At 46.9% G+C, this 13,616-nt stretch overlaps 1 protein-coding gene across 1 annotated transcript in view; it reads left to right on the forward strand.

Annotated features, from left to right (window-relative positions):
* The first annotated feature begins 5,243 nt into the window (after positions 1-5,243).
* Cyp2b10 (cytochrome P450, family 2, subfamily b, polypeptide 10) overlaps positions 5,244-13,616 on the forward strand; it is a 28,967-nt gene continuing 20,594 nt past the window's right edge. The window contains exon 1 of the mRNA NM_009999.4: positions 5,244-5,441. Coding sequence (NP_034129.1) covers positions 5,271-5,441 — 171 coding nt within the window. The 5' untranslated portion in view covers positions 5,244-5,270. The remainder of the gene's footprint in view (positions 5,442-13,616) is intronic.

Raw genomic sequence — 13,616 nt, forward strand, 5'->3', positions numbered from 1 at the left:
GGTTGTCAAATGGCAACCGGGAGCAGCTGGTAGTCCTACCTCTTCTTCCCCTCCCCTCCCCTCCCCTCCCCTCCCCTCCCCTCCCCTCCCCTCCCCTCCCCTCCCCTCCCCTCCCCTCCCCTCCCCTCCCCTCCCCTTCTCTTTTCTCTTCTCTTCCACAGGTCTGTAGGTACAGCTGTTGTTTGCAGTCACTTTATTTTGGTCTTTCCAGGGTGTAGCTACGTCTCTGACTTCAGGGCATTAAGACCAAATTTGGAAGCTAGCAGCCATACCCTGGCAACAATCTTCTGACTTTCTAGATCTGTCACCTTATGATGCTAAGTCCACAGCAGGAGAATTGGACAACCTTATACTTAAAAAAAATTCTATTGATTTTTTTCGTGAATTTCACATCATGAAAACATCTCCCTATTCCTCTGTATCTGCCCTTGCAATCTCCCCCCCCACCAAAAAAAAATGAAAAAAAAATGAAAATAAAAGATAAAAATAAACCATCTTATGTTGGAAGCTGTGGTGTGTTACAGCGTGTCCCACAGTTTACCTCTCTACTCACACATCTTTACTTGCAGTGAGTCCTTGCAATGAGTCACTGGTCTGTTTCAAGGCCTCTGGCTTCTGCTACTCTATCAATACTGGGTCCTCACTGTTGTTGTCCTGTGTCATGGAGATCCTACAGCTTTGGTTCTGCAGTATCTGCCCCCTTCTCATGCTCCAGCACTCATAGGTGGGGTAGATGTTGGGGTGGGTCAACTCAAAGCCCTGGATCTGGGCCTGGGTGGTAGTGAGCCGGTCAGCCACCAGCTCTCCTGTGCCAGTGAAACGAGCGCCATTTCTCCTGCTTTGCCCAGGCAAGGGGCAGGTCAGTTTTGCCTGCAAAGGCCTGCAAAGGACAAGACCAGCTGCACTCACACCATCTGGGTCAGCTCTCCCAGATCCAGGCCACCAGGGCCAGCTCTCCAGCATTGCCTCAGCAAGGGGCAGGGTCAGATTACCCAAACTCCACAGCTGGTGAGGGACAGGGCAAACTCTCTTGCTCTAATATCCTCAGGGCTGGTTCTCCTGAGCCCACGCTACCACGGCCAGCTGAAATGGGATGCCCAGGCAAGGCATGGGGCTAGCTCTTCTACACCACCCTGGTGAGGGGTGGGTTCAGTTTTTCCACTTCACTAGGGGCCGTTTTTTTTTTTTTTTTTTTTTTTTTTTTTTTTTGAGACAGAGTCTTACTACATAGCCTTGACTAGATGGAACTCACTATGTAGACCAGGCTAGCCTGCATTTTGCAGAGATTCACCAGCCCCTGCCTCCTGAATGCTAGTATTAAAGGCATTTGTTCCACCACAGGGTCACACACGTTTATGTGTTTAGTTGGCGCTATGATTTTTTCTCTAAAGCTGCCATCATGAACTCTGGCATCAAATCTATTAAACTGAAGTTCTGCTGTGGGTCCTTTGTTTCTGCACTTAAAAATGGGAGATCCTAAAGTAAAGGCAAGTTGTATATACATAGTTTACATAACCATTTTCTCTGTGGCCAATCTGTGTACACTTTTAAATGCTTATTTAATTTTTTTCTCTTTAAAGTTTCTCTCTCCCTCCCTCCCCCTCTCTCTGTGCTTGTGTGTGGTATATCTGCTTATGTTTCTGTGGAGAGGCTAGATAGTAATGTTACTACCTTCCTCAGTTGTTTTCCAATTAATCAATTAATTAAGTTAATTTGAGACAGAGTCTTTCGCTTCACCTGAAGCTCATCAATTCAGCTGGCTGGCTGAGTGGCCAATGAGATCCAGGTATCTATCTCCTTCTGTCTATTCCACCCTTCAAATGCTGGGCTTGCAGATATATGCTCTGTATCCATGCCTAGCTTTTATGTGGATGCTGGGGACCCCAACTCAGCTTCTTGTGCTTCTGAGGCAGGTACGTTTCTGGCTGAGCTATTTCTCCAGGTCCTCATGAACTTTTCTGTAACTTCTTAAGAATATAAAATAATGGATTTCATTATGAAGTTTTCATACATATCACACGTTACTCCTCTACTACCTTGTCTCTCTCTGTAATGGGAATTGAGCCGATGGTCTCATTTATGCAAGACTAGTGTTATGCCACAGAGCCCCAAGTCCTTCACTGTTGTCAGATGTGTCTAGGTGTGGTAGTTTGAATGAGGATGGCCCATAGACCCATATGTTTGAATGCTTGGCCCCCAGTTTCTGGAACTGTTGGTGAAAGATTAGGAAATGTGGCCTTTGGAGAGGTGTGTCATTAGGAATGGACTTTGAGGTTTCAAAATGGTTTCAATAACCATTTTCAGTTATTGGTTCTCTCTGTCTCTCTGTGTCTGTGTCTGTGTCTGTCTGTCTGTCTGTCTGTCTCTCTCTCTCTCTCTCTCATGCTTGTAGATAAAGATGTAAGCTCTCAACTACCGAGCTCTTGACACTTGAGCAGTGTCATGCGTGTCTGCTGCCGTGCTCCTTGCCATGATGGTTATGGACTCTAACTCTCTTGAATTACAAGGAAGTCCAAACAAACTCTTTCTTCTATAAGTTGTCTTTGTCATGGTGTCTCTTCACAGAACCAGAAAATAAACTAAGATACCAGGAGAATGGTCTACCTTAAGGGTATACAACCAACTCTTAAAGTTTTAATTTTGAGATAGGGTCTCCCTAAGTTACCCAGGCAAGGACAGCCTTCCCAACGTGGAGATGAAAATCATGGGCTGCTCTGCCCATCCTTGGACCTCTCCTTAACAACACTTCATTTCTCTTTAATGGAGAGAGGTGGAGGGAGAGGAAGCAGCACCCCTTTTGTGATGTTCAGCTAATGCCTGTCTGGATCAGGACACAATCTTGAAGAGGTGCACTCCAGTGACTTAGGAGGAAGGTCAGAAAAACATGGTGATTTCGGGCACAGAATCTGTACTTTCCTGACCTTGGCACAGTGCCACCATCAACTTGCCTGACACCAGGACCTTGCTCCTGCCAAGCTGGTTGATCTGGCACTGAACTTGGGTCAGTATTCCAGCCCAGGATTCCCAGTGGGAGCCATGAAGTGTGTTCTATGCAGTAACTGGCACAATACTTACATTTTGGAGAGGTGTATATTGCCTCCACTTTTTAATAGACAGAAGTACAGAGAGATTAAGAGTCTTGTCTAAGACCACACAGTGGATTAGAACTACATTGTCCACATGATAGCTGCTTTCCAAATGTGGCCATCAAGAGCTTGGCATGTTCTAAATGTGATAGCACACATCTGTGGTCCCAGTAGTGGGGAGGCCAGAAGAGAACATTATGAGTTCAAAGTCAGCCTGGGATATGTAGGGGGACCTTGTCTAAGACCAAAGAATGAAGAGTTCAACCAATGGGCTTAAAATGTGTGGTGGTTTGAACTTATTTACTTCAGAAGTTGAAGCAAGTCGACCACAACCAGTTTGAGCTATAAAGATGTAGCTAAAACAGATAGCTGGATATGGTAGTACAAACCTGAAATCCTGACACCTGGGATGTAGAGGCAGAAGGACCAGGAACCTAGGATGGACAGTGAGACTCTTTCTCCCAAATTCCTGCTACCAAGCAACTGAGGAGAAGGATTTATTTCCTCTCAGTTTCATTGCAGGGGAGGTATGGCATTTGGGGCTTGGTCTAGATGTTGGAGCTTGTGGTTGTTCTTATGTACAAGAGATGGAAGAAGGAGGAGGAAGGAGAGAGGGAGGAAGAAGGGGAGAGAGAGAGAGAGAGAGAGGGAGAGAGAGAGAGAGAGAGAGAGAGAGAGGGAGAGAGAGAGAGAGATTGATTCAGTAAAGTTATAATTCATTAGGTTACCTCCAGCAACCTACTTCTTTCTTGCAAGCTTTAGCCCTAAGTGTCCTGCCACCTCCCCAAATAATATCAGTTAGGTATAGTGTTGAAACATGAACTTCTGAGACAGATTTTTGCATTCGAAATAGAACATGTTCTGAGCGGATCAATGTTACCCCTGTACTGGTGGGCTAATTAAGAACTTTCTATTTCCCTCTTAGCTTTTTATTTCCTTTTAGCAAGAGGGAAGGTCAGAGAACTTCCTGTGCTGTGAAAACAACAAGGAGGATGAGTGGAACCATTTGTCCTTAGACACAGTGGTCAGAGACAATCTGAGTTAGGGTCTCTATTTCTGTGATAAAACTTCTACAGGCAACTTGGGGAGGAAAGGATATATTTTGCTTGCAATTTATAGTTTATCATCCAAGGAAGTCGGGGCAGGAACACAAGGCAGGAAGCTGGAGGCAATGCAGAGGCCATGGAGGGATGCTGCTTACTCATCATGGCTTGCTCAGCCTGGTTTCTTATAGAACCCAGGATCACCAGTCCAGGGATGAAATTTCCCACGGTGACTTAGGCCCTCCAACATCCAATCGCTGATTAAGAAAACACTCTAAAGGCTTGCCTTCAGTGTGATTTTATGGATATATTCTCTCAATTGAAGTTCCCTCATCTCAAATGACTACAGCATGTGTCATGTTGACACAAAAGCTAGCCAGTCCAGAAACCCAGGAGCTCCATCTGCTCTGCCAGGTTTCGCCTCTGTCCACCTGACTTCTGAGCCTCACTACTCTCTTGCCTCTCCTTTTTTCTCCTCCCTTTTCTCCCATCTATGGCTATCATGGGCCAGAGAGTGAAATGGGGGCTCTGGAGAAATTATATCTGCAGACCTTAAAAAAACCTGGATCAGGGAATGAACAGGCAGAGACAAACAAAAGATCATGGGACACTACTCTTGTCAAGCCAAATGTAATCACGTTTACCCAGGACATAAAGAACATACAGAGAGGCCTCCATAATTTAAGATTAGACATGTAAATACACCCCAGACATGTAAGAATAGATTAGGTAGCACATCTAGACTCAGACACAGAAATACACATCCGTACATTCATCTCAGAAATGACCTTTCAGGTATTAAAAGCGTACAGCACACCCGCAGTCTCTTGTCCCAGTAAGTGAACAGACAAAACTGAGCTGACAAGGGCACACCCACCTCCATAAAACAAGAAGCATCACTCCCAGTGCCCTTTTGTCCTATGTATCTGTTTCATGGTGTCCTTGCCAACATCTACAGTGAGGGTAAGGGAATGAGGAGTGAGCAGCCAAAGCAGGGAGTTGCTATGGCTCCTCACGCTCTGGACAATGAGAGACAGGAGGCGGGAACAGCTGAAGTTGCATAACTGAGTGGAGAGGCGGGGCCAGCATAAAAGATCCTGCTGGAGCGTGGAGTGAAGTCAACATTGGTTAGACCAGGACCATGGAGCCCAGTGTCCTGCTCCTCCTTGCTCTCCTTGTGGGCTTCTTGTTACTCTTAGCCAGGGGACACCCAAAGTCCCGTGGCAACTTCCCACCAGGACCCCGTCCCCTGCCCCTCTTGGGGAACCTCTTGCAGATGGACAGAGGAGGCCTCCTCAAGTCTTTTATTCAGGTGAGAACAATATGAGGTCTTAGTGTGGGTTTCCCCCTGCTTTTGTTTTCGGAGGTCACTCATCAGGAAGAGCAAGAGACTCCTTCCACGGTGTAGGTTCAGGTGGGAAGGTTGCTGAGGGGAGGGTGAGATGCTGATTTGTGGTGGATGGTACTCAGATAGACAGGCAAATCTTGCTACGTTGGAGTTGTGTGGGGGCACTTGTGCTTGGGCTTCGAGAGGCGTAGAGGCGTTGAGGTGTGAGCGTGCAGAATTTCACTCCTTGGAGCTTGTCTGTTCCAGAAGAGAAAGAAAAATATCAGAGGCATCAACATGAAGGCTTGCTTCTGCCAGCAAGAGATTAGCCTGAGGTGTTCTAGGACAAAGGGGAAGAGAGGCAGAACAGGAGGAGGGGTGGGTAGGAGTGTTATCAGTTTATTCCAGCCCCTGGCTTGGCACTGACCTATCAGTGTCTATATTGGTGCTTCACACACAGTGTTTCATGTTTAATTACCACTTGCTTACAGCATCTGTAATCAGCATCCGTGATCCTGCCTTTCATGAGAGAGCTGAGGTAGTGACTATAAGTCCCATCCCTCTGTTCTTCGCCGTAGCTGTGGAGATCACACTTTTGAACCTTGTATTTGTTACCACCTGGCTTTTAAAAGATCCCTCCCCTTCCCAGCACTAGTGGCAAATCCAGTTATATTAACTTATTTTTTGAGATGGGGTCTGTCCCTGTTTTTATTTTTTTTTTATTTTTTATTTTTTTGGTTTTTCAAGACAGGGTTTCTCTGTATAGCCCTGGCTATCCTGGAACTCACTCTGTAGACCAGGCTGGCCTCGAACTCAGAAATCCACCTGCCTCTGCCTCCCGAGTGCTGGGATTAAAGGCATGGGCCACCACGCCCGGCTCCTGTTTTTATTTTTTAGGTTGGTTCCCAACTCATGATTCTCCTACCTTAGCCTCTGGAATGATAAGTGTGTCGCCACACACTGCCACACATGTTTTAAACACATGCCTCCCATGTGTGAGGAAAGGTCAAGCCAACATCCTACCTGATTTATTTTAAGAAATCCATTGACAATTCAATGTACACATATGCTGGACCTTTGTCATCTGTGACCCCTCCTTTCCCTCTTTCTCTCACAGAAACCCTTCTTTTGGCCAACATGCCTCTTCCTACCTTGATGCCCCTTTTATGTTTTTACCCACTGAGTTTAGTTAGGGTCGTTCAGGGTGGGTTGATGTGTGGTTTATTTCTTGGAGATAACTTAGTATGAAGCAAAAGGATGGATGCCTTCTGGGCTCTAGGTTCAGGTGGGAGGGTTGGTGAGTAAAAGATGAGATGCTGACAACTTCATGACCATGGGCGGGAACTATTTACTGAAACATGAAGTTAGGAGTAACCATACCATGAAAGTAATTGACTCCCTTCCACAGCCAGCGCCACCACTGCCCACAGACCCACAGGGAGCGGTGGTAGCATCCAAAATGGTGCATCTTTCCCCTGTAGTGAAGGTGATATTTTTCCCTAATTAATTAATTAATTAACTAATTAACTTAGTCGGGGGACACCCAAAGTCCCATGCCAACTTCCCAGTAATTAATCAATCAATCAACAAATTAACAAATTTGTTAATTAATTAGTTAATTTGGGTGTCGTTCACCCCTCCCTTTCTTCTTTGAGAGGTTGGAGGCTCCCTGGGTATCCCCACCACAACACATCAAGTCTATGCGGGGTTAGGCACACCACCCTCTTCCACTGCAGCCAGATAAGGCAGTCCAGCTAGAAGAACATATTCCACAGGCAGGCAGCAGCTTCTTCTTCTTCTTCTTCTTCTTCTTCTTCTTCTTCTTCTTCTTCTTCTTCTTCTTCTCCTTCTCCTTCTCCTTCTCCTTCTCCTTCTCCTTCTCCTTCTCCTTCTCCTTCTCCTTCTCCTTCTCCTTCTCCTTCTCCTTCTCCTTCTCCTTCTCCTTCTCCTTCTCCTTCTCCTTCTCCTTCTCCTTCTCCTTCTCCTTCTCCTTCTCCTTCTCCTTCTCCTTCTCCTTCTCCTTCTCCTTCTCCTTCTCCTTCTTCTTCTTCTTCTTCTTCTTCTTCTTCTTCTTCTTCTTCTTCTTCTTCTTCTTCTTCTTCTTTGAGACAGGGTTTCTCTGTGTAGCCTTGGCTGTCCTGAAACTCACTTTGTAGACCAGGCTGGCCTTGAACTCAGAGATCCGCCTGCCTCTGCCTCCCAAGTGCTGGGATTAAAGGCGTGGGCCACCATGCCCGGATGGCAGCAGCTTTTGAGACAGCCCCTGCTCCAGTTGTTTGGGACCCACATGAAGACTGAGTGACACCTCTGCTATATATGTGCAGGGAGGCCTAGGTCCAGCCTGTGCATGCTTTTTGGTTGGTGGTTCAGTCTCTGAGACCCCTCAAGGGTCTAGGTTAGTTGACTTTGTCTTCTTCCTGTGGAGTTCCTATCCCCTTTGGGGCCCTCAATCCTTCCCCCAACTTTGCTAAAAAACTCTCTACCTCCATCCAATGTTTGGCTGTGGGTCTCTGCATCTGTTTTAGTCAACTGCTGGGTGGAGTTTCTCAGATGACAGTTAAGATAGTCTCTTGTCTGCAAGCATAACACAGTATCATTAATAGTGTCAGGGATTGGTGTTTGCCCAAGGGATGGGTGTCAAGTTCGGATAGTTATTGGTTGGCCATTCCCTCAGTCTCTGCTCCATTTTAGTGACAGTGATCTTAATGTTACAATCACACAGGGCTCTTAGGGTCTAGGAAATGTGCAGTTGGAAGGAAATCAGAGCTTATACCAACTCTGATGCGATGGCCTGGTTGCCTTTCTAACTATATATTTTGAACAATAAAGAATCCCACGCTGGGCTGTTTAGCAGTAGTAGTGGCAGGATCAAAGAGTGGGGCTGCATTCCTGACACCCGTGTGCATTATTGGTGCTCAAAAAGATTGTAGGATCCTCTGGAAACGAGTTACACATTGTGAGCACCAAGTGGGTGCTGGAAACAGAACCCAGGGCCTCTGAAAGAATAGCAAATGCTTTTAAACATCAAGCTATCTTTCCAGCTCCCACCCTAATTGAGTTTTAAGATCATTGGAGGGGTTGTAATGGTTTATATAAGAGGTAGAATCTGATCAGATTCCCAAAGACTCTCCGGAGAGAGAATAAGGGAGAAAAGAAGCTGTTCCTGGGGAGCCATGAGGGGCAGATGAGGAAGGAGCAGGTCCAGGTGAACAAGAACATGATGTAATGGTGAATAAGAACATGATGTAATGGTGAACAAGAACATGATGTAATGGTGAACAAGAACATGATGCAATGGAGAAGAGGTAGATGTTGAATTTTTGGGTCATGGGGAGGAACTGGTCTGGCTGAAACCAAGAACAGAAAGAATAGAAACGGTCCACCTGAACCAGCAAGTAGAGTTCTCTGGTGCCTTTGCTTTCTGTTGTTACTACAACAAGCAAGAGGTCTTTTATAAAGTAAGAAGGTGTATGGGCCTAGAATGACGGCTCATGGGTTAAGAATGCTTGCTGCTCTTCCAGAGGATCCAGATTGACTCCCTGTGTCCGTATAGGACAGCTAACAACTGCCCGTAGCTTCAGCTCCAGAGGATCTGACATTTTCCTCTGACTTTTGGGAGTACCCACACACATGTGGCACACACACACACACACACACACACACACACACACACACACACACACTACAGTTACACAAATACAGACACACACACACACATGACAATTAAAAGGTAGTAGGTTTATTGAGTTTATAATCATGGCCATCATGGCCCATCTAAGATCATGCACTCCTCTGGTCCGACCTCTGGTGAGGAACCCTCTGCATGTGTCACAGCACAGTGATTGGAAAGGAGAGAAGAGAATCTGTCACATGCAGAAGGGGTTAACCATGTGGGGTGGCCTTGGTCTGTAACAATCAATTCTCTAAGCATCCAGCCCTCTCTGCTTGCCCAGTGTTAAGGTATTCTGTGGATCTGCCCTGAAGACCCAATGCCTCTCACTAGGCTCCAGCACTTGAAGGCTTAACCACCTCTCAACACAACCACTTTGGGGACTAACCTCCAGCATGTGAACACATGGAGGGCACTTAAACCATGTTCAAGGTATAGTACATGGAGCAGGCAAGAAGAGAAGGGCAGCTGGTCCAGACAGGTGGTTCTGGATGCCAAGTGATGGTGATGTCCCAGGAACCCCAGGAGAAACCAGCTTGGTTGTCTTAAGTGTGTTGAGGCTGAGCCAACAGCCTGACTCAAGTGCAGCGTCATGAGATCTAGCTCAATTCCAAACTGCTTGTTTTTGCTCATGTGCTTGTGGGCCTGGGTTTTCTGATATGCAATCTGGAATGTTCTCAGGAAGTTTCAGCTGTGACTCAAGAAACCGACAGCTACTCTTCCAGGAGGCTGTGTTGCTGAATGTGATCATGTAGGCTTTTTATCAAGCATACATTACTGAGAATGATTTTGTAAGCATGATGAAATTCTGTTGGTCAGGAGTCGAGAAACAAGCCTAAGCTTTGGCTTCCAGCCACTGCCAACATTTGCACTAAAAACATTCAACTAAAAATATTTGCCTTTCTAAGGCTTTACGTCCTTCTGAAACTCAAGTACCATTTTATTAGGATTTGAGAGGCAAACACCAAAGCACACAAGTTGTGAATCTTGGCAGCTGCCAGAGGAGGAAGTCGGCGATGAGGAGGAGGGGACTCCGTGCTGTTTGTAGGCTGCCACACAGTGAGAGAGTGTGTGAAGGAGGCATAGCTTCAGAGGAGAGGAGAACAGGCGCAGAGTCAAGGAAAGCAGACCCAGCATTTGGTAGAGATCCAGAAGAAAAAGATAAGAAAGATAAGAAAGAGTGATGACTTCTCTGAGGGAGGGCTGGAAAAGCTGCTGATGGAAGTTCTGCATGTGGCTACATGAAGGGCAGGGCTTCTGGGAAAGATAAACACACTCTCAGCAAAGGGATGAGTATTCCTATCATCTCTTATGGTTTAGGTGAGTCAGTCTTCCCAGGGCTTGGCTAGGTGATCAATAGCCAGCTTAATTAACTCTTAAGAGAGGAGTCAAATCTTTGGAGCAGGCAAGAATATCATGTTTCCACTCACGACTAGAGAGAGGAGAGAGGAGGGAGGGGGTAGGAGGGAAGAGGGAGAAGGGAGGAAGGAGCCTATTCTAAACTGCTTTTAAGGCTCCTTAACATTATCTTCTCAAGAATGGGAACTCTCATATAATTTCCAAAACGGCTGCAATTTGGTGATAGATCATTTCCGAAGCTGTTCAGTGGGAACGCGTGTCTGGACTTAGGTTTCAGTCACACGTAATTCCAGATAGAAGTGCTTCTTTTGAAAACATAAGAAGAAACTGTGCGGTGGTGGTGGAGAGCTGGCTCAGCAGCACTGGCCGTTCCTCTCAGGTCCTGGTTTTGATTCTCAGGAACCAAATAAACTGCTCATAACCACCTGCAACTCCAGTTGCAGGGTATTCGATGCCCTCTTCTGTCCTCTGTGAGTACTGCATGCATGTGGCGCGCGCGCGCGCGCGCGTGCACACACACACACACACACACACACACACACACACACACACGAAGACAAAGCACCCACACATGCAAAATAAGCAAAATCAAAGAATGAGGAGGAGGAGGAATGGGAGGAGGAGGAGGAAAGGGAGGAGGAGGAAGAGGAGGAGAAGAAGGAGGAGGAGGAGAAAGAGGAGGAGGAGGAAGAGGAGGAGGAGGAAGAGGAGAAGGAGGAGGAGGAAAAATAGGAGGAGGAAGAGAAAGAGGAGGAGAAAGTAATAACTAGAACATTTTCTGGCATTCCTGACTTCCAGTGAAGACACTCCTCAGACTCTTGCATTCAGGGTTCTCTCCCCAGGGTAACTAGTTTCTTTATCCTGTCTCATCACTCTGTCATTAATGAATGTGAGTGGTCACTTACCTGGCATTTTTCTGTTGGGTGGGGTCATTAAGTGTGACAGGGGCCCTGAAAATGAATCAGTGGTTTTAACAATCAAGTGCAGGGAGGAAAACAAGGTCTTGACTGAAGTCTGGGTAGAGACATGATGGAGAAGAGGCAAGAGAGGAGTGGGGAAAAGAGAAATTGGAGACCTTAGGGAAGAGGCGGTGATCCCATGCTGCTGGGAGCAGGCGTGAGCATAGGTACTCATTACAAGCCCTAGGCAGAGAATCAGGGAAAGCCAGAACAAATAGCATTTTAAAATGTACAAACTAGAGTTTGTTAGGAACACTGGCTGCTCTTCTGGAGGACCCAGGTTGAATTCCCAGCACACACACACACACACACACACACACACACACACACACACACACACACACATCTCAAGCTGTCTCTAATTCCAGTCTCAGTGGGACTATGGCTCCCTCTTCTGGTCTCTGAGGGCACTGCACTCATGTGGTATATTTACATACACGCAGGCTCAATACTCACACACATAAAGTCCATTATACACCCGTGGTAGGCTCACAAGAACATGAATCCCTGTCTGCTCGTTGGATGCCTCATTAGGCTTTTAAGTCTGGCTCTTGAGGCTTGATTCAAGAGTGGTGAGCCTGGGATCCATTTTCAGTGCCTGGGGTTCCTCTCAGGTGGCTCCTAAGGTCCCGCAGTGTAGTCACCTTTTTATTTATTTTTTCCCTCAGAGGATTTTCTTTAGAGTTTCATTTAGGTCATCAGGGGAAACCCACTGCTACCATGGAAACTGGTGTTAGAAACAAATGCAGAAGGAATCTGAGGGCAATCTTACTAGAGTTTGAGGTTTAAAACACTAAGGGTAGGCACGTGGTATATCTTGGCGGCTTCCGGAAGTGGAAGAAGGGAGCGAGAAATAGAGGAATCTATGCTATTTGCAAGCAGCTGCGTGGTGAGAAACAAGTGGGGGAGCTTCGGAAAAAGAGAGGGAAAAACTCAGTGCTGGAAAACACATGCTCAGCCTTTGGCCAGCGTCTGAAACAACATGTGATAGAAGGGACGTTTCAGAGTCCCCGAGGTTAGAGGCACCACAGTGATGCCCGATGGAAGTTCTGCAGGTGCTTCCTAGAATTAGAAGGAAATTGAAATTAATTATTGATATGTTATTTCTCCACTGGTGAAATGAGCCAATGCAAGCCAGATTAGGTTATATTAAAGGCAGGTTTATTGGGACGTTGCCCTGGGGTGGGGGTCCAAGGATGGAGGCTGGGAAGTTGCCATTGGGAGGGGTGGGGAGAACAAAAAGAGTGAAAGAAAGTGCCCACAGAAAGAGGAGAAGAGAGACAGGAGAGAGGGGAGAGGGGCAAGGGGAGGGGGGAGGAGAGAGGGGGGAGGAGGGAGGAGGGAGGGGGAGGGGGAAAGAGAACACAATATCTAGATTATATAGGGAGGAGCTTCTTTTGAGAGAAGGGCAGCCCAGATGCTGGACTGGAAAATTCAGGGTTGGGACCAGAGTATGCCAGGTAGGGACTGAGGGATGCTGGGAGAACCTGGAGGCCAGGTGGAATTTGATATGTAAAATATGCACCTTAGTACTTTGTTGCTGGCTCTGAAACAATTATTATTATTATTATTATTATTATTATTATTATTATTATTCCACTTGTTTACATCTCAAATGATATCCCACTTTTTGGTTAACCCCTCCGCAGACCCCCATCCCATGATATTCCACTTCCACAGACCCCCATCCCATGATATTCCACTTCCCGGTTACCCCCTCCACCAACCTCCATCCCACATCTGTCCTTCCTGTTCCCCCACCCACCCACATTCTCCTGTCCCACCGTTCCAGCATCCCCTTACTCTGGGGCATCAAACCTCCCCAGGACCAAGGGCCTCCCCTCCCGTTGCTGTCAGGCAAGGCCATCCTCTGCTACATATGTATCTGGAACCATGGATTCCTCCAGTACACTCCTGGGTTGGTGGTCTAGACGCAGGGAGAACTGGGTGATCAGGCCAGCCTCTGTTGTTCTCCCAATGAAGTTGCAACCCCTATCCGCTCCTCCAGTCCTTCTGTCAGCTCCCCCACCAGGTTCCCTGAGCTCAGTCTGATGGTTGGCTTCAAGCACCCACATCTTCATTGGTCAGTTGTTGGCCGGACCTTCCCAGGAACCGGCACACTTGCTTTCTGTCAGCAAGCGCCTCTTCTCTTGACCGCGGCAACAGTGTTGG

This window comes from Mus musculus, chromosome 7 (assembly GCF_000001635.26).
Source record: "Mus musculus strain C57BL/6J chromosome 7, GRCm38.p6 C57BL/6J".
Classification (NCBI taxonomy): Eukaryota; Metazoa; Chordata; class Mammalia; order Rodentia; family Muridae; genus Mus; species Mus musculus.